This window comes from Apteryx rowi, unplaced genomic scaffold (assembly GCF_003343035.1).
Source record: "Apteryx rowi isolate R43461 unplaced genomic scaffold, aptRow1 scaffold_1202, whole genome shotgun sequence".
In the NCBI taxonomy this organism is placed as follows: Eukaryota; Metazoa; Chordata; class Aves; order Apterygiformes; family Apterygidae; genus Apteryx; species Apteryx rowi.
In genome coordinates this window covers 93,591-113,965 of record NW_020447423.1, presented here as the reverse complement: position 1 = coordinate 113,965, position 20,375 = coordinate 93,591, and the positions used below count along the sequence as shown (strand labels likewise).

Genomic DNA, 20,375 nt, shown 5'->3' with positions numbered 1-20,375 from the left:
AAGCTGGTCTCTTGGAACAAAGCATTAACAAGCACCAATTTAACATTTTCTTCTAAATAGAATTAGTTATAGTGGATGCTTCTATCAAAACAGTGAGGCGACTTTCAGAAATTTTATTCAGGAGCCAAAAGATCATTACAAGCCATATTGGCAACACTTTTACCTGGCCCCATTCAAAAACATATGCACACAAGTTTACATGCCTCATGGTCATATTCTGTGCAGTAATTAAGCAAGACCAGCATGAAATTAAATGGCAACTTGCTTCAGTGAACAAACTGTTCTCCCAAACCAAAGTTCTTTTATCTTTTTCTTAATTAGTTTCAGAGGGGTGGAGGAAGCTTTTATCACAAGTTTTTCAATCAAACTAATCTAGTGTGACATATTTGGCTTTCATCAAATGACAGTGGGTACTGATTGAAAGGTTCTGTTTGGTTTTGCCTGATGACCACAACATGTTTTTATAAGAAAATGTTACACACAAAAAAATATTAAGTCTTCTATCTAAAACACAGTCAGGGCACTGTGTGCCAGGAATGCCAGTCTCTCTTGTCTTCAGTGACATCCTTGTAGTCTTCCACACTATTGAATCTCTCAAGGTCCCACATCATCACTGTCTTCCTTTGCCAAGTTTGTGACTCTTTGAAGTCTCTCAGTGCCCACCATACCCCAGTCAGAAGGGTCACAGCAGAGTGACTTGGTGCACTTTCCTGCTCCAACACCACAAAGACACCATTTCAAAAGTGCTCCCATCTCCTGCCAACTTTGGAAGCACTCAGGGTAGGAGAAATTCTGGTGTTTCACAGTTGGGGACAACCTAAGAACGCAATCTGCTCAAGAGAACATAATTATTCACTGCCTCCCTTAGGAGCCCATGACCATTACCTGTAAACTGGCATGCTAATGGCCGAGAGGCTGTCCTAGATTTTCCCATCCTAGCTGGGGAAAAAGAAGTAGCCTCTAACCTCAGTCTGCCCATAATACTCCCAAACCGCAGAAGAAATGGATAGTTTGTCCATAGGACTAGGTTCTTTGTTGAATTCATCTATACTCAGAAGACTGAAATATTATATCCACAATATACACACCTGGCAACAGATGTTCAATCTTCCTGCCAGTGCCACTGTGGTACCTGCTACTGTCTGGGATATTCACAGAGAAATTCATGGACAAGTCGTTTTTCCTTTAGAGCCTCAGTCTGGCCACTTCACATAATTGAGAACTTTCACTGCAGCTTAGGCCAAGAAAGCAGTCTGTTCTTAAATATGACAAGTGATGACATGCTTCAGAGACAGGATTACCCCTATCAGAATCACTTGGCGGTCTGTATTTGCAGTGAGGGTACTTGTCTTAACTCTACTCTGACCATGACTTTGGAGGCTCTTGAAAATGCCCTTCAATGCCCTCTTGGTGCAGGGCGGCCCTTTGAAGTGAAGCAGCATCTCTGAGTTTTCGGGACTGTGCGCCAGGCTGGCTGCTACACTCTCTGAGAAGATGCAGCAGCTCTTCCAGCAGCTTCCTTCTGAGAGTGAGACAGATGTCGGCAAGAAGGTCATTACTTTACTCCTGTTATGTCTTTTTTCTTTTTCTTCTGAGGAGCAGTCCTCTACATTGCAAAGATAACAGACTGTCAGTGGTGCCCTACCACCAGTGTCCTACCCTTCTTATGCTTTCGTGGACTCTGTTTCCAGTCATTGCCTAAGCTGAGACCCAGCTGCACCACTTATAGAGGCTTTGTCTGATCAGTGGTTGTACTCATACACCAAACCAGTACTAAATTTCTGTACATTCTTCAAGAAGAGGCCTAGGAATGAGCCTCTAGTTGTCTTAAATATATTTATAAATATAAATCCTTTGACTAGAGAAATAAATTATTCCATGTCACACAGTCACATTTGGATCTTCACTGTACTATGATATATCTGTCCCAAAACTAAAAGACAAAACTTAATAAATCACCTAGTCTATTGCTAAACTGGTAAAACACATTCCTTATAAAATAATCCTAAGAAACCCTTCTTGTCTATTTATAGATGACTCTATTTTTCATCTTTTCTACATCACATAAGAAAATATGTTTACCTTAGCATCTGGTCCCAGACAGTGCCATACAGAAACCCTAATAGCTCTGAGCAAACTAAACTGGAAGCTCTATAGCTGCCTCATTCTTCCCAGGTTAATATCTACTCTGTTTAGGCATCTCAGAAATTCTTCCAACACCAATTTCAGACTTTCCATTCTTTACTTTGGTTTCTTTCTATTGCTCCTAGACTCTCTCCTAGACCCAAATTATTCTGATCTCTCTATAGTTGTGAGGCAGCTGGTCTATCAGATTGCTTTGTGAAAGCTACTCCGACTAGTAACTAGGTACTCCAGCTTGCATGCGAGGGACACTTCTCAGGAAGTAGAAGGTAATACATATTTAAAAGGAGGAAATATTGTTTCCCGATTCTCATAGTAGTCAATTTCCACCTGTTCTTAAAACCAGAGATAAATTCTATTCTTAGAAGACCTCACTGAAAGAGTTTTGAAAATATGTAATATTAATATTACATATTAATATATGTAATATATTAGTGGTAATAACTAAAAATTGTGATCCTCACTATAACTGGTTAAGGACCAGCTTAGGCAATGCTAGAATGATATTTTTTTTTTCCTTTGGGGAAGCATCAGTTTGGTAGAAAAAAATTTCTAAGATTTGGTGTAGAAGAAGGAGGAAGGCATTCACCCACAGTCTCCTGGACAACATATTTATCTTGGAGATGGGAGATCCAAATTCAAGCCTTTGGAGATACATGCTTCAAAGGAAAGATTTGAACATGAGTGTCTCACAATTTCCAGCAGATCCTCGTACTAATAAGCAATAGTAAGTCACTCACATGCTCTCTGGCCCATTGACTATTTACTTAATATCAAACAGAATGGCTCCAAGAAGAGAGAACAGAGAGAGTAACGTGGACTTTGTTGGCCAGTGATTAAAAAGCACTCCCCTGGGATGCAGGTTTGCTAGGGTTAGAATAGGACATTAAACTGACTCTCCCATGTTTTTATGAAAATTTTCCCAGGGCTCATTTTGATTCTGCAGCAAACCTAAAATGTATTCCAAAGTAACTTTTTTCCCTTCAAAATGGGATTCTTGTTTTCTTTTCAGCACACAAGGCCTCACTGCAGTGTCAGGCATTGTGTGTTCTTCTGTCCTCCCTTCTCATGGAAAACTCCCAGATCCAGCCCACATAAGGAGATTGCAGTACTGTTACACACACACGCACACCATCCTCCCTTCTTTCTTTTCCCTCCTGCTTAATATGTCTGTTCTTTCATCTTGTCTTTTACTGGACTGTACAATCCTCAGGGCAGAACTGTAGCTCCTAAAATACTGATGCAGTCCCTAGCACAAATGATCCTGAACTTGGCCTTTGGACACTACTAACACAGTACCAGTAGGAATAATATTTCATCCAAGTCTGCAATGTGAAGGCAGATTTTCTAAGTAGTGCACTTTTAATGCTGTTATCTTTATGAGGGCTTGTTCCTCTTTGATCTGTAGAACGTGATTCCGTTTAACAGATTTGTCCATTTTTATGATTACAATTCACTTGTTCTCTTTTGAAAGCTTCACTCCCTCCACCACAAACACTTGCAAAACAAAATGTTTGAGATGCCTGTATTTTGTGGATAACATAATGCCAGTTTTGTATAAACAACAGGGTCATATAATGCTTCCTTTCTCATGCAAATTATGCAAAAATTTAAACAGAACCAACAGAATTTATTCCTCGGACATCTACCTTTTTAGAAGTGTTTATGGGCTGTATGAGTGTTAGTGACAGCAGACTTTATCCTTAAACGTTATAACCCCCTCTGTCCTTTCTGTAAAACTTCCATTTAAAAGAATAAACCTAATATATGCATATTGACAGGGCAACATAATCTTGTATTATTTCTTGTTTTATTTCACAACTGTTTTTCCATTAAGATAATATTTTCCAAGGTAATAAAAGGGCTTCTCCTTAACTTTTATGAGATGGCTATGTAATATAAAATTGATTTTTTTTTTTCCAAGGGAAATTATATTGATTCAGAAGCTGTTAAAGGAGAGGTGCTAAAAGTTGGAAATAAAAGCTGTGAAAACCTCCTCTTGCAGTCAGAATCAATTCTATGTACGGTTCCAAGCGATCTGCTGAAATCCAACAGTGAGCTAAATATAGAGGTGAGGTGGCTACTGTGCACTTGTGATATTAATGTGATTTTTAGTATCAATCCCAGTGTCACTATGGAACCTACAAACCTTAAATATAAGCCTAAGCCTATGTTTACAGGGATATCTCTATCCCTGTTCGTTTGGGATTGATATTCAAAATAATATTGATTATTGAAGAAGAAACGTTGTTGTTGTTGTTGTTGTTGTTGTTGTTGTTGTTGTTACCTGTCTGTATGGAGACTTTTTGGAGCCTTAAGCACAAAGTAGGGCCTAAACTAAGCACAGAAATAAAAAGATAATTCTTAATCCAAAGACAAGAGGCAACATATGGGGAAGAATGTGAACTATAAGGACTGACGTAGCTTTACTTTGAGTTCACAATTCCTTTTTCAGGCAAAAATATGTGCTGAGGACAGTAGGTTCCAATCCTTTCCAATCCTCCACTTTCTATAATTTAGTTTCTTTTTTTTTCTTTTGAGATCAGATGCTTAGGACAAATGTTTGAGTTTTAATCTCTATTGTTCTAAATGTGGTTTCAGTAGAGTCATTCAGAATGCTATTGTAGATTTAAATGGTAGACAATTTTGACTAACTGATTCATAAAATATGACAGAAGTCTTTCAAAATCTTTACATCTTTTAACACATAAGTATGGAAAACCACAGAGGGTTGAGTGTTTGGGGTTTTTTTACATTTAAACTAAGTTTGCTGATTACAGACTCTGAGTCATTGGAAACATTGGAAATTTTGCCAGTCATCTAAGTATGAGTAGGATCAAAGTCTATATTATGATTTTCATTCAGATCGTAAGCTCTTTGGAGCAAGGACCATCTTTTTGTTCTATGTCTTTATGACACTCACCTCAGTAGGACTCTGGGCCATGAATGGCATTCCTATGTGCTGCTGCAGTCTAAGGAAATAATAATAACTAATTAACTTTATTCATACAGCAAATATTATTTTATTAATTTATGTAAAATAGTATTAATTTACTATAAGAAGTACAAATTCCATTTCTTGGATGTATAGCTATAAAATTAGACATAGTTCTGTACATCTCCTTTTGGCAAATCTGTTTCCCAAATCTGCAAATGCATAGTTTCATATAATATTTGTGCATGTGTTAGATTCTATACCTATTCATATTTTTACATATGCAGCTGGGACTGGAACTTTATTGACTCAGCTCTACTATGTGATATTTCCTTAACCTCTAATGTGTGTATGTATTGTGAATGTATTTCATATGGCAGGAGAGAATACAGCATAAAGGGGTTAAACAAGGTTTCTGCTTGTTTACTGGCAAGGAGTCTCAGAAATTGCAGTCTGCCCAGCGAGGAAGAAAATTTGCTCTTTTGATGGGCAAATCCATCATTACAGTACCCAAAGGAATGAATTCCACAGAAGGAAGAGAAAAGATGGCCAAAAGCATTCCAGCTGACTGAGCCGGGGCCATGTGACCCAGAAGAGTTTTTCCCCATTAGCTGCTTGGTGTTTGTTTCGGTGTTGATTTGTGGGTGGGGGGGGTGTTATGTTTTGTTTCTTTAAACTGTTGACAAGCTAGCAACTGGCAAGGGACAGGATCACGTGACCTTGGGAACTAAAATGCAGGCACACTGTCAACAGAAAGGGAGTTTGACGTTACAGCGTATTTATGCCAAAAGGACACATATTAAAGACATTTAGGCTATTTTTTTAACCTAAGCCTCAGCCCTTTATTCATAGCCCCACGTATTTGCTTGCACCATTTGAGTAAAAGCATGACTTTTTTGAATTAGCATCTGGTAGCAGTGGGACCCTGTTTTTGTGTGCGAATTATGTGCTGTGTGTGTAGTGTAGCATCTGTGTAGCTGTGTCACTACCAGAGCTCTTGAAAGCACATAATGAACCATACGAAGGTAGATCTGATTTCACATACAGTAATATAGTCATTGCTCCACTCCAAGTTTCTTCTCTCAGTGGAGCATCTTGAAATCAAGATTTAATTCACATGGTACATTTCCAGCTCATACTTTAGTGCTAATAGTGTAACTCTGACTTGCCTTTTAAAACCTTCACAATATCTATTTTTTCTTTGTTTTTTCAGTGGAAGCAAGAAGTTTTGTCAACAGTTATTGGAAAAGTGCTGATCCGGCAAGATCAGAATTTCACTGGACTGATTGTTGGAGTCGTTTCAACATCATTTTTAATTTTGATCTGTTTGGTGGTTTTCCTCTGGAGGAGGAAGAAGAAGCAAATTAAAGGTCCATCATAGTCAATTCTGTCAAATAATTCAGTTGTTATAGACTATATTTTAAAAACTTATAGCAATTTATGCTGTGCTAAAATTCCATGCAACGCCCTTCTGTAACCTCTCAGCAGAAGTTTCACAATCTGGTCCAGTTTTTAGTTGCATTTCAGTCTCTGGCTGCTGCCTGAGTTGGGTGAAGGGCCACAGTGTGCCTAAATGAGAAAGATGTACGAGGAGCTCTGAGCTATTACAGAAACTTAATAACTTTTCTTTCCCAATCAGCCTTGGAAGAAGGGATGAGTAAATGATAAACCTAGAACGAAGCGTACTTCAGCTTCATCCGGTTGCCTCACAGTCCTTTGGGCTGTATCTGGACTGTGCAAGATGCAGAGCCCTGTGGTGCCCCGGTCTCCTATTCACCCAAACTGGAGCATGCTCCCTCTGGCCCCGTGTCTGGGTTTCCTTTCCGTTGTAACCATGCACCAAGCAAGGGGGGAGAAGGAAGGGAACTAGCATAAAACTAGGTCTTTTATGATGTGGTATCATGGTCAGGTCATCAACCCAGCTCCAGAAGCTTCGAAGCTCTCTTGTATCTTCCAGCATAGCCATAGCCCAGGAGCTATGGATAGGGCTTTAACATGAGTTACAGCAAGTCTCGTGCTGCTCAAATTGCTAAAGCTCAGCTCTTGCGCATGTCTGTCTTAGTAGTTCCCTGAGCCTTTCCCCGGCAGAGCAGGAAAGCCTAACTTAAACCCACAGGAGGGTTCCCCAATATTTCTTTCTCGTCCCTGTTCAGATCTGGGAAGTGATCTAGTGCGCTATGATGGCAGAGTACACACTCCTCATCTGGACAGGCTGGTGAGTGCCAGGAGTGTAAGTCCAACAACAGAAATGGTTTCAAGTGAATCTGTAGACTACAGATCAACTTTTCTAGAAGGTTAGTATCTTTTATGAATCTGCGCAGATGATGCCTTTTTAAGCATTCTGCTTTTCAGCTGTTTTCAGATGGTAGCTATTTCGACTAAAATCTTAATTTCAATTTTTTATCTGGTCTATCTGTGTATCCATTGTTCAGGACATTCATGTGCTGACAGAACTGAGCTTCACAGATGCTCCCCAATATTAAGGGGCAAAGGATTTTAGTTTTGTTGTGCAGGGGGAGGAATATAATAAAATATTATTAGTATTATCACTGTAAAAACTCACAGAAAGTATATCTGTAAAAATTACTATTCTCCACACTTAATTAGGAGCTGCTGGATACCAGCATTTTGTGTTATCATGAGGTCCATACTATGGGCAAATCCAGCCTGCAAGTGATTTTAAGGATGACATCAAGTGGCTCCAGGTTTGGTGTGTCTCTGTGACTTCATATATAGTCATTATAAATCCGTTCTGTCAGCCCTACATGGGAAATGGAGTTCTGTAAACAGATACTCTTTTTCTCTGTTCATGTATCTCCTATAAACCCAGGAAAGTGGCATGTTGTATGTCCCAGAAATGTTAATTTAAAAAATTAAACTAGGGGGGCTGTGAAAACTGTCACAGTTCGGTTGAGGTTCATGTGTCCTCGGAGGCCGGGCTCAGAAAACACACTGTTTCACTTTCAGGTCTTTGAGCATGAGGGAAGAATACTTTTATGCTAAATACATTTTTATGCCTTATAACACCATTTTTCTTAGTCTTGGTATAGGTATAGTCTGTACTATTTCAGATGCTGCTGTATGCAGCTTAACAGAAACCACTCAAATCAGGCCAGTTCCCAGTTTACTTTATGATTCTTTAATTGCAGCAGTCAGCTTGCACAGGATGTTTCTTGATTGAAGGATTCCCAATGGAAAAGGGAAGCCTGTGACAGCGATTAGAAGGGAAAGTGATTGAGGAGTTGCAACAGAGACAAAATTATGCAAAAATCCTTGGTGGAGGGTAAATCTCCAGTGATCCTGAGGCTACCGTGCACTGCCAAAGCACAGCAGAGAATGCACCAGAGAAGTAGATTCATTCATTAAATATCCCTGTATGAATATTCAGTTTAATTACTGTAAAAGAATAAAATGATAGGAACATTAGAAAACATGCAGGCTTACATGTAGCAGCTATAAAAATTGTTTGGCAACCCTGGCTAGAGTATTTTACCATGCTTATTAAATAGATATTTGCTTTTGGTAACATAAATATGGCTTTGTAAATGGAAGAGTTTGTATTTTTGCTTCTAAATAGAGCAGCACTGAGTTTTGCTCAGCACCTGGAGCAATAACAATAACGTTATATGAAAACTTCCCATGTTTTATACATAAATATAGAAAGCATGTCTGTGCAACAACTCTCTGATAAAATATCTGATAATTTTTGTTGTTAAATTTCCCCTCCTCCCTTTTTTTGTCCCTGAGCAAAATTCTGCTCATTGACTCCACTGGAATGATTCTAGATTAAAATTGTTGTAATAATAATTTAGCTCCTTAATTCTATCACACAAAATATTAGAAAAAGCTTTTAAATGAAAGCAATTTAAAATACCTAAACAATATGTTGTTGACAAAAATAATTTTCTCAGATAAATACTCCTTGCTTCACAGAAACATTTTAATTTCTGCTATTTTAAATTAGCTGGCTCATTTTATTTTCATGTTTTGCACCAACTGTATTATCTTCAGCAGTTACAGGATATGAATCACCTCTAGGCATTTCCCTGGTTGAATATTTACCATTGGATAAATATAGCTAGTCACCAGCAGTTTGGAAACCTTCATGAAATGTAAGGTTCCCTACCAAATTAGAACCTGACAATAATAAAAGTTCCGTATTTTTAATTGTTCACTACTTCCTCCTCTCATATTGCTGTCATTTTCCATTTTACTCTTGATACTACTAATCACTAGAAATCCCATAAACTACACTTGGCAAGAAGCATCAAGGCCTCATTCCATCCCCTCAGAAAAGCAGAAGTTTTGCCACTTACTTCCATAAAATCAGCACTGATACTAGCATAAGTTTCTAGTGACATGGTTTTCCTGGAGTTTGGCAGATTAGCAATGCATATTTTCATTTTCCCTTTGTGACTGAAACTTCTGCAAAGCCAAGCCACTTCCAAACTGATAAACTCAAACCCTTGCTCACCAATAAAATAAAGCTCTCTGTTTTCCAAGGAGAAGTCTGAAAGGATTATAACAGTTTCTGTTCGTCTTGCAGACCAGTTTCCAAGCATGTCTCAGAATGGCTCGTGCAGACCGGCGCAGTATCCTCATTCTGACCTCTCCCCAATTCTGTCCAGTGGGGACTCAGATTTAGCCAGTCCACTGCTCCAAACTAATGTCCACATTGATATCAGTGCCTTAAATCCAGACCTGGTCAAGGAAGTCCAGCATGTGGTTATCGGTGCTGACAGCCTGATTGTGCACTTCAGCGAAGTAATAGGACGAGGTGGGTAGCGGGACTCTTACCCAGCAAACTGGTGTTCTTTTTGCACAGCTGTTCATTATAAAACAGTCCAAATATGGTGGTTATATGCAGGTTTCTCAAGCTTTTTACCTCTTTCAACACTGCATCCCCTCCACCAAATCAAGGGGAGAGTAAAGGGCGTGTGGCCTTCTAAGTCAGATGAAGGGCTGTGTTGGAGACAACAGCAGAGAGGGGAAGGAGTCTGCCATTTATCAGGGCTCCTTTGAACCAAGAGACTTGCTGGTCCCCCTCAGCTGTCTCACTCCCATTTCATAGCCATGTGGGTCACAGGAGAGGGCAGCTGGGGCTGCCGCCCCAGGAGGCCAGGGAGCAGCAGGGAGACTGCAGCAGAGTATCGCAGGAGCCTGAGGTGCAAGCCCTCATGGCAGAGGATGCTGAGGCGGAGACCTGGTGATCTTAAACTCTATGCATGAGAGCTGGGAGGATTGCCACATGACATTGAAACCTCCTGCAGTCACCAGCCGCACTCAGTAAAAGTCAACGTGGGGCAGTGAAATGCACATGCCCATTTTTCCTCTTCATGTTTCTTCTGTGCCGCTTTCCCCCACTCCTAGGTCAGGAATTTCCTTCACTGCTTGCTTCTTCATAACACAAGCTCTCTGGTCCCTCTGGTTCCTCTCTCCAGCTCAGGAATAGCTCTGTGTAACTGCCAATTCTCTTCCCTTTACTTTTGTCCCTGGTATAGCAAGTCCCCTGTTTTCCTGACCTTTTCCTGTCATCCTTATTCCTTTACCTCTTCTTCAGCAGGTTCCCTCCCTCTCTCACAGCCCAAATCAGTATTTCAGTCAGTGGCATTTTCTAAAAGCTATAAGAACCTATCAGTAACTGAAGTGGAATCTGTGGATTTTCAGTACTTCTGCAGATCACACAGAAGAGGTCTCCTGTTGAGTATCAGAAAACTGATAAAAAATTGGCTATAAATGATATTCCTAATGTCTCTTCTACAGGAAAATAGCCACAAATCAAATAAACAGTCAGTGTTTCCCATCCATGTATTACACTTCATCATCCCCAAAGCAAGGGTGGGCCTTTTTCTTTTCTTTCTTGTTTCAGAAAAGGCCAAGCAATTCCCATTTTTAAATGTTGAAAAATATGAAGAATGACACCAATACAATTAACCTTTTTTAATTTTCTTCTAGAAGCTAGAAATGAGCCAAAATCAAAAATATTTCAGACACACCCAATCCAAGCTTTAGGATTTGTGCCCAGATTCCAAACGATCTGTGGTCTGAAGGGATTTTAGCTGCTTTTATAAAACAAACATTGTGTTAATTTTACCCCAAGCCAAAATCAAAGCCAACTGGGCTCTGACCAGCACTTATGACTGGAACTTAAGTAGAATTATTGAAATAGTCTTGTTCTCTCTGCTGAGCTCATACTTGACAAAATTATTTTGCTTTCTAACTGCAAATATTAATATTAAAAAAGTGCCCAGTAAATGGTGCATTTGTGAAGGAAAACAACATTATATGTAAATAATTTGATCTGGATAATTTAATGCCTATGCCTGGAGCTCAAACTTCTCTGTTATTCCCAAGCAGGTCAAGGTAAGCTCTAATATGGGGTTTCCCCACTCTGCAAACTACCCCATTTCCTTGACAGGAAAGCACAGGATCAGTAAAGATTCCTGTGTCCTTGACAGTTTATTTCACTGCTTAGACTATCAGCAAGGAGGCAAGTTGTGCTCATCATTTTTAGTGATAATTCCCACTAGAAACTAGGCCATAGTAGAGACCATAGACTCACTGAAACCACACACTGCCTCCTAGTGATGTGGTCAATCTGTGATCAGCAGCAGCAATTCCCAAACTGTTATGACCAACTCGTCACTTTTAACACTCAACACTTCCATGGCACAGCAAGGAAGACCATAAGTCCACAGTGACCTCCTTGTACAGCGTTCAACTGAAGACACCTAAAGGCTGTGCAGTTCTGAGGACCACGTAGCAGAGGCTTGGGAACCACCAGTCCAGTGGTCACAGTCAGTTCCTTCTAACTGCTCCTTTGGGCCTTCCTGTGCCCTCCTGTGACATATATCCAACAGGAGAGTATGGTGGGAAGGCGCTGATATGTTTTTTGTGTGCATAGTCATTATAAGAATATGAAGCAGTTGTGGCGCCAGCCTTGTCATTATTTATGCTCTCTATCTAGGTCAGGAAATATCAGTTATGCTGCAAATAAAGTTTTCTTTTTATGTAATGGTTGTTTTATGTAATTCTGCTTTTATGTGTTAGTTATAAAGTATACTTGCAAGTGTTGGGAATTGGACAGAAATGGAGTGTGATCACTTTGTTAAAGCATAATTGTTACACAGTGGAAAATACCAGAAAGCTAATTTTACTCATTAAAGTTAATCCTGCTCATTTTCTACACAGGACATTTTGGGTGTGTGTACCATGGGACATTGCTGGATAACGATGGCAGGAAAATTCATTGTGCTGTGAAGTCACTGAATAGTGAGTTACATGTTTAATAGTGAGACATTACCATAACTCCAAAGATAACCAGGGTGCCTAATTAATTACAGTGAAGTGTACTTTCATAAACACAAATTCATAGTTGCAGCTGGATCAGATTTATCTCTGGAGCAACTCCAATGACTTTAGATTACCATGAGGCATTGGTATATATTTTTTCATCAAATGAAATGCCTATGTCTTCTCTCTACAAAGAAAGAGATAGAAGAAAATGAGGGAAAGGTGGCGTCATTTCCTATTCTACCGACTATTTAAGATTTATTTTTGTAAGTTGAATTGCTAAACAGCAGGCAAAGCTGCTGCAAAAGCAGTAACATACTATACCAGAATTTATTCAAGGCTTTACTCAAGTTTTGCTTTTCAATTCTAAATCATTAATACTAAGAAAAGGAGAAATGGAATTAACATTACTAACAAACAGTGTATTTGGTCACTGTAAGAAAATCTATGCACATACCCTAGTTGTAATCTGGGAGGTGGGGAGTATGTTTGTAGTTTATCAGTACCAGGTCTGCTATGCTATGATTCACTGTAAAGAAATGAACTGTAGTTTGATTTTTTTTTAATTTTAGTTCATTTTATTATTGGATTTCTCAGGGATTACAGACCTGGAAGAAGTAGCTCAGTTTCTGAAAGAAGGAATAATCATGAAAGATTTCACTCATCCCAATGTCCTGTCGCTCCTGGGAATCTGCTTGCCCAGTGAAGGATCCCCCTTAGTCATCCTTCCATACATGAAACATGGCGATCTTCGAAACTTCATTAGGAATGAGACACATGTAAGTACATAGTGAGGTCTACCAAATGGTGATGTAAGTCTAGCCACTCCCTGTTCCAACACCACAGGTTATAAACTCTAATAATTACATTACATGTATAACTTGTTGCTCTTACTCTACCTTAACCTTGGGCACTTGCGAGGTCAGCACTGAGCCAGACCACAGTGCTGCCGCTCCTTCCCTTCCCCCTCCAAATTCCTTTCTAGAATGTTTCCCAGAAATTATCAGCAATAAGTATTTCTCATTTCCCATCCATAAGCCTCTTTATAAACAAATGTGTTTATTAGATTTAAGTCAAGGGGCCCAACCATCTGCTGGTATAAACTGGCATCTCTCTGTTGACTCCAGTGCAGCTGTGCCAGTCATCACCATCTGCTCTTCTATCTCAGTACATCGCCTAGATAAGATATCTTCATGTCCAGATAAATACTGTTACAACTCCTGTTACTATCAATATTTTTCTTATTATCTTAACAAAGAAAAACAGCTATTGCTGTACAAATTATGAGTACTCTCTTATCAGTGATTTTCCCAGTTTTCATTAAAAGACTACAGATTTCTCAAAAGTGCCTCACTGCTTCTCCCCAGTATGAGACCACAAGTCTTGCCTCAGGTAGTTGCCTAAGCCCATTTTATAATATAGACTTTCACCCATTTTGCAGTGCTGTGATAAAGGGACTTGTGAGTCACTGGGATTTGGCCCCTATCTCTATGGCACTCAACAGTAGCAGTAAAGTAGAAACAAAAGCTATGCATGAATTCTGACAAATTGTTGGAGGAGTTAAGCTTTCTGAGGAAGGGACCGCTTCCCTTTTCTGTTTGTTCCATTCCACAAGTACCAAAGACCTTGTCTGTGACAAGTGCCCATGGGCTTTCCTCAAATAAATAGAATAATAACCCCAGTTGAACAGTATTGTTTCACAGAAAAAAATGATATGGAGCAATGTCAACAACACAAAAATCTGTGGGAGCTTACTATTACATAACAGGTCATGCTGCTGGATAAAAGAGTTACAGGTTTATATTTAAGATTTTCAGTAAGTTCTCACCAGTGCCTTGAAGGCCTTCAAAACATTTACCAACCTCTGCAGAAAATCTTCCTCCTGGTAACTGCTAAGGTCTCATTTGTCTTTTCCGTGGCATCATACTGATGATAGCTTAGACTCATTTTGCTTCAAATAAGACTTCTTTCTTTCTTGGTCATTTCCAGCTGATGAGCTCCAACTACATAGTTAGCACCTTCTATTGACTTAAATCCCATTACTCTAAATTCGCAAATGTGAATTTTGCATATCAGCTGTGATGATGATGAGAATCAAACATACTCTTCCACCTCTCAGCCTAGGTCATGCTGGTTATGTTGCAAACTCCACCATTCTGGAGTCTATTAGTTTTATTGGTTTCTCAAAGTGTGTTTCCTCACTGGAGGTAAGAACTTGACCTAAACTTATGCCAGTTTTATTATGAGCACTGGCCTGTCTTGATCATTCTGGTGGCAAGACAGGTGGGTCAAAAGCTGAAAATCACAGCAAAAAATGACAGTCTACTATTTGTCCTTCTGCATTCACTGTATCACTATAAGTATTACAAACATTTATATTTTACAGAACCCAACCGTAAAAGATTTAATTGGATTTGGCCTTCAAGTCGCAAAAGGGATGAAATACCTTGCAAGCAAAAAGTTTGTCCATAGAGACCTGGCAGCAAGAAACTGTATGTAAGTACACAAATCTAATTCCAGCCACACATTCACATTTGTCTGTGTAAGACAGTAAACTGAGGTAAATGTAAGCTTCCGGGGTTCTCTTTTTCAGTCAAAATAGGTTTTTACATTGTTCAGCAATTACACTGATGTTTGTGTTGCATACTGATGAGCTACTCAGCTTGCTAAAGGCACACTTCTTACACATAAGCTTTTGTAAGTGTGGGAAGTAAGAACAGATGAGGTGAAAGTGTAGGCTCTCAAAATCATTGGTTAGAGAATTTAAAAGAAATCTCCTAAGGGAAGTTAAATTGCCGTTGTCTCAACTTGCTGTGCTTCCACCCAACCTCTTCAGAAGCTGCATGTCTCGGCTGCCGCACCTAGCAGTGGGGAGAGGAACACAGTGGAACTGTGTGAGAAAAATGAGAACACAAACAAATAACAGGACCTGACAGTAATCTTTCATTACATGAATAGGAGCTTAGTTTGGCTCAATTCTACACAAAAGTTAACATTAAAAATTAAGAGTATGCAAAGAATCTGACTAGCTTCTGGGTGGCCAGACAGTCCAGTTCACACACAGGCTTACTGACACAGTAGTTGCTGATACTGCTGTGCTGATTCATCATCTATGATGTTGTGAATTAACGAGATCCAGTATTAAATGTTAGAGCTTATTTTTAGCATGTGATAATTTGGAACTCTGTCTGCAAAAAGGTTATTCACCTGTGATACTAGAAATTTTGTCTGCATTTTCTTTTTCAAAGTGTGCACACTTGTGCGGTTACACAGCCTCTGAAAAAAACATTCCCTTGCACCTGCTGTTTTTTTAAGGGAGGAAAAAAGGGACAAGCAACATAATTTTCAGGTTTCCTAAGAACAAAGGAATTGGGTTACTAGGTAAGAGTCCTGGCTCATCTAACCCAAGTCCAAGCAGTGACCACAAGATACTTCCATCTGGCCTACCATCTTTTCTTTGGAGGAGAGGGGACCAGCTATTGGGAGATCTTACATCGCCTTAGCAACTGAACAGCTGCTTTTGTACTTCTATATGGCCTAGCACTGCGGAGCCCGGATAGCTGCTGCCGTGTGAGAGGAAGGTGTAGGGTTGAAGGCACACGCTCCCCAGTGGCCATGCGCAGTCCAGCACACAGAACCACAACTCCTGCCACAGCAATGATGTCCATCAGAAAGGAAACCAGAATACGGAGGCAGCCCCCCATGACTCTATTCCATTATCCTGAAAGAGATGCAGGAAGCTGCTATGCTGCTATGGGATAAACTGCTTCCTGTTGACCCATCAAATTTCCCTCCTATTCCCTTCATTAATATTAGCTTAGTTATTAAATTGGTAAATGAACCAAATGGTTGCACCATCATTCAGAGGAACTTCAACAGGTTGGAGAAACAGGCAGACAGAAATATCATGAAGTTTAACAAAGGGAAAGGCCAAGTCCTGCACCTGGGGACAAACAACCCCATGCACCAGTACAGGCTGGGAGCCAACCAACTGGAAAGCGGCTTTGCAGAGAAGGACCTGGGGATCCTGGTGGACAACAAGTTGAACATGAGCCAGCAACGTGCCCTTGCAGCAAAGGCAGCCAACAACCTCCTGGGCCGCACCAGGAACAGTATCACCAGTGGGGCGCGGGAGGGGATCCTTCCCCTCTCCTCAGCACTGGGGAGGCCACAGCTGGAGTGCTGGGCCCAGGGTTGGGCTCCCCGGGGCAGGAGAGACATGGCCCTACCAGAGCACCTGCAACGAAGGGCCACGAAGATGATTAGGGGCCTGGAGCACCTGCCCTGTGTAGAGAGGCTGCGAGAGCTGGGCCTGTTCAGCCTGGAGAAGAGAAAGCTCTAGAGGGATTTTATCAATGTGTATAAATATCTGATGTGGGGAATAAGGAAGACGGAGCCAGACTCTTCTCAGTGGTGCCAAGTGACAGGACAAGAGGCAATGGGCACATGAAATACAAGAAATTCCATTTAAACATAAGAAAAAAATTTTTACTATGATCAAACACTGGAACACGTTGCCAGAGAGGTTGTGGACTGTCCATCCTTGGAGATACTCAAAACCAAGCTGGACGTGGCCCAGAGCAGCCTGCTCTTGTTGACCTTGTTTTGAGCAAGAGGTTGAACAAGATGATCTCCAGAGGTCCCTGCCAGCCTAAACCATCCTGTGATTCTGTATATAAGCCCAAAACAGACATATGCTGAGGCTGTGTCTCCAAGTAAAATGAAGGGTAGTCTTAAGTATGCCAAGACTCTGTCTATTTTCTGCCAATGATATTGCTTATTAGTACAAACACTAAGCTTAGGAAGAGCAAAGCTAGGGAGACCTTCTGGTATGTTTGAGCTGTAACCAGATCTGAATTCTTACACCTTTCCAGCCTTTCCCAGCACCCATTTCACTATGGACACCCAACACATCCTTAGTTAGGAGACTAAGTTATTAGTTACAGGCAATCATTGAGATAATGATGGGTCCTTCCTTGTCCAAACTGAGAGTAAATAGGAAAGTGATATCTTGATTTGGAAATAAAAATGAGAGGTTTTCAAGGATAAGGAAGAAGAAACAGCTGTGGAAGTAATGATGTAGCACTCAGTATCAAGAGGTATAGGCTATTAGCAAAGATCTTTTTCTACAGAGCTGTTGTTTTAAAAGAACTGTAATTTGAACCGTATTATCAAAACAATATCAGTAATTTCCTGAGTTCATTCACTGGGTTAAATGGGTTTCAAATATACTTTGCTGCGCTTTCTCTTTTACTGTGGCATTAGTTAATAGATGCAAGATAAAGTACTGCCTTCCAAAGTCATAGTCTCAAAAATGCAAGTCACTCATTATAAGCCACCATCATTGTAAATCCCATCTGCTCAGCTACAGATAATACTTTTTGTCATTTCTGTAGGTTGGATGAAAAATTCACTGTCAAGGTTGCTGATTTTGGTCTTGCTAGAGATGTCTATGATAAAGAATACTACAGTGTGCACAATAAAACAGGAGCTAAACTGCCAGTGAAATGGATGGCTTTAGAAAGTTTACAAACTCAGAAGTTCACAACAAAGTCAGATGTGGTAATGTACAAACATATTTGTATCACCTGTTAATTTCTCTCATATTGCCGAAGGCATCTTTCTAGCATTTGGTGAATGGACTAATTCCAAACCAAAGCTTGTGTTTGAATGTAACTTTAGTTCACATAAGAGACTGTTTTTATATCCAGAAAGGGTATTTGTCCCATTCACAAAGCAACAGAAGTTGACCTGATTACCTGTTACTGCTCAGGAAAGAATTAGGAGTTTAATTCCACTCCAAGGGAAACTAGGGACAGTCCAAGAAGCCAGGTTGGAGCTGAACCCTGCTATAGGAGGGGCTTTGGAAAGTTTGACAAAACAGGTTGACTTTGATACTCTTAAAATTTAATAGGTCTCAAAAAGACTTTATTTGCTTTATAAATACTTACTGACTGCCTACAGCAATCTAAATATTACCCAGCTGTTTATGAAGAAAAAAATTATAAACTGAAGTCATTAGTTGGCTGGATCACTTTGTATTTTAGCCATCCTTTCAATCCAGATTCAAATTAGCTTGTGATGCATAGAATTTTCACCATGTATATTTTCTTCAGTATGTATTTACACAGGGTTAATCAGATCATCAGCTCATGTAAATTGGCAGAGCTCCATTAACCTCAAAAGAGGCCAGCCAATTTATACCAGCTAAGTAGTAGGCCTATAGGCTTTTATTTTTCTTTCCTTTACTTAGTTGAGTTTCTCTGGCTCTAATTTAAGTGGTTCCTCAAGTCCCTACAGCATTTATTAGTCCACTCAAAAGAAAACTGAATGCAGTAAAGTAACTTTTCAAAGGGAAAATCCATGCATTTGAATGCTTAAATCTGTCAAACCATATTCTAAAAGTGGAATGTAAAGCTCTCCAACCCAATGATTTATTATTTTTTTCTTTGTTTTCTAGTGGTCCTTTGGAGTGTTGTTATGGGAACTTATGACAAGAGGGGCACCACCTTATCCTGATGTAAATTCTTTTGATATAACTGTTTACTTATTACAAGGAAGAAGGCTACTACAACCTGAATACTGCCCTGACCCACTGTAAGTAAATAGTTTGCAAAACATTCTGCAAATGCTGCTGATTCTGATATTATAGTAAGTGAGACTGTGAGGGAAGGGAGGTTTGTTTTTCCTTTTTTACATGATTTCATAATTGTACACTTTTATTTGAATGGCAGGTATGAAGTCATGCTGAAGTGCTGGCATCCAAAACCTGAGATGCGTCCAGCATTTTCTGAACTTGTTTCAAAAATATCAACAATCTTCTCCACTTTTGTTGGGGAACACTACGTTCATGTCAATGCTACTTATGTCAACGTGAAGTGCATTGCTCCCTATCCTTCTCTTTTATCATCACAAAACAACACAGACATGGATGTAGACACATGACGGGTATGTCTAAAATAGAGGAAAATCCATTCTTAGTAGTATGAACAAAAAGCAAAACATTTTGTCCACTGCTTTTCACTGCCCAGTCTTTGTGAGAACACTGTTGTACATGTTTATGTTGCCCAAGTTGCACTAGTACGAGGACATGATATTGTGTTGTTTAAGTCTATTGGATTCTATAAACCATACTATAAAACAGTAATTTCCAACTATTTGGACAACTGCATTACTTTACCAAATGGAAATCCTTGTGTGCTACCATCCAGGGCTAGTTCCCACAGTTCTCATTAATTTGTGCTCAGACCCAAGCACAAGGATTCGTCATTCATGCCATGAAGGAGGATGTAGAATACCAGCCACTAAGGCTGGAAGGACTATTATTGTTGCATGTACTTTAGGATAATGAGCAGTGCAGACAAATGGTTTTCATGCAAAAGGCTAAGACAAACAATGAGAGTTACAAGACTGCAAAATATATTTTTCTCCTGCACAGTCCAAAATTTGGCTTTGTTCTTTTTTGCACTATATCAACAAGATTTCTTGGAAGACAGGCAGCCAAGAGAACCAGCCTCATGGCAAATGTCTTAAAAAATGGCATGCAATAAAATAGGCATGTCAGCCTTGGCAATCCTCTGGTGTAGTCAGACGGTACATAACATGAAACGGAAAGCACCTAGCTTAAAGCATTCCTAGTGTCAATTTTATTCCAACGTTCAACCACTTATTTTAGTAACACCCTGTATTGACAGATCTCTTATTGAAAAATGTGAGGCCTCCATTTCTTTCAGTAATGAATTAACCACTCTGTGAGAATGAAAACTTGAAGGCATTGATATTAAATGCCAGGCTAAACCCTGGGATGTAGTAGTACAGGCTGCATCATTCTAGAGAGAAAGAGGAGAAAGGCAGGCTGGCAGCCCTAGGAGCTGCTGTCTGGTGAGTCATGCAACAAATAGCTGAAGCCCTGCCACCTACCCTCCAGGAGAGCTGCAGCCAAAGGTGAGGGAGAGACCTGAGGTGCCGCAGCCAGCCCTGACCTAAAAAGACTGTGCCATAGCAG

General features: G+C 39.9%; 1 protein-coding gene across 1 annotated transcript; it reads left to right on the top strand.

Annotated features, from left to right (window-relative positions):
• The first annotated feature begins 1,494 nt into the window (after nt 1–1,494).
• LOC112977884 (hepatocyte growth factor receptor-like) lies at nt 1,495–19,315 on the top strand. Its single transcript, XM_026090741.1, has 11 exons — nt 1,495–1,551; nt 4,067–4,213; nt 6,291–6,447; nt 7,231–7,371; nt 9,624–9,854; nt 12,269–12,349; nt 12,968–13,149; nt 14,757–14,866; nt 17,767–17,932; nt 18,831–18,967; nt 19,105–19,315. The coding sequence occupies exons 1-11, from the start codon at nt 1,495–1,497 to the stop codon at nt 19,313–19,315; spliced, it is 1,620 nt and encodes a 539-aa protein (XP_025946526.1).
• The last annotated feature ends 1,060 nt before the right edge of the window (nt 19,316–20,375 follow it).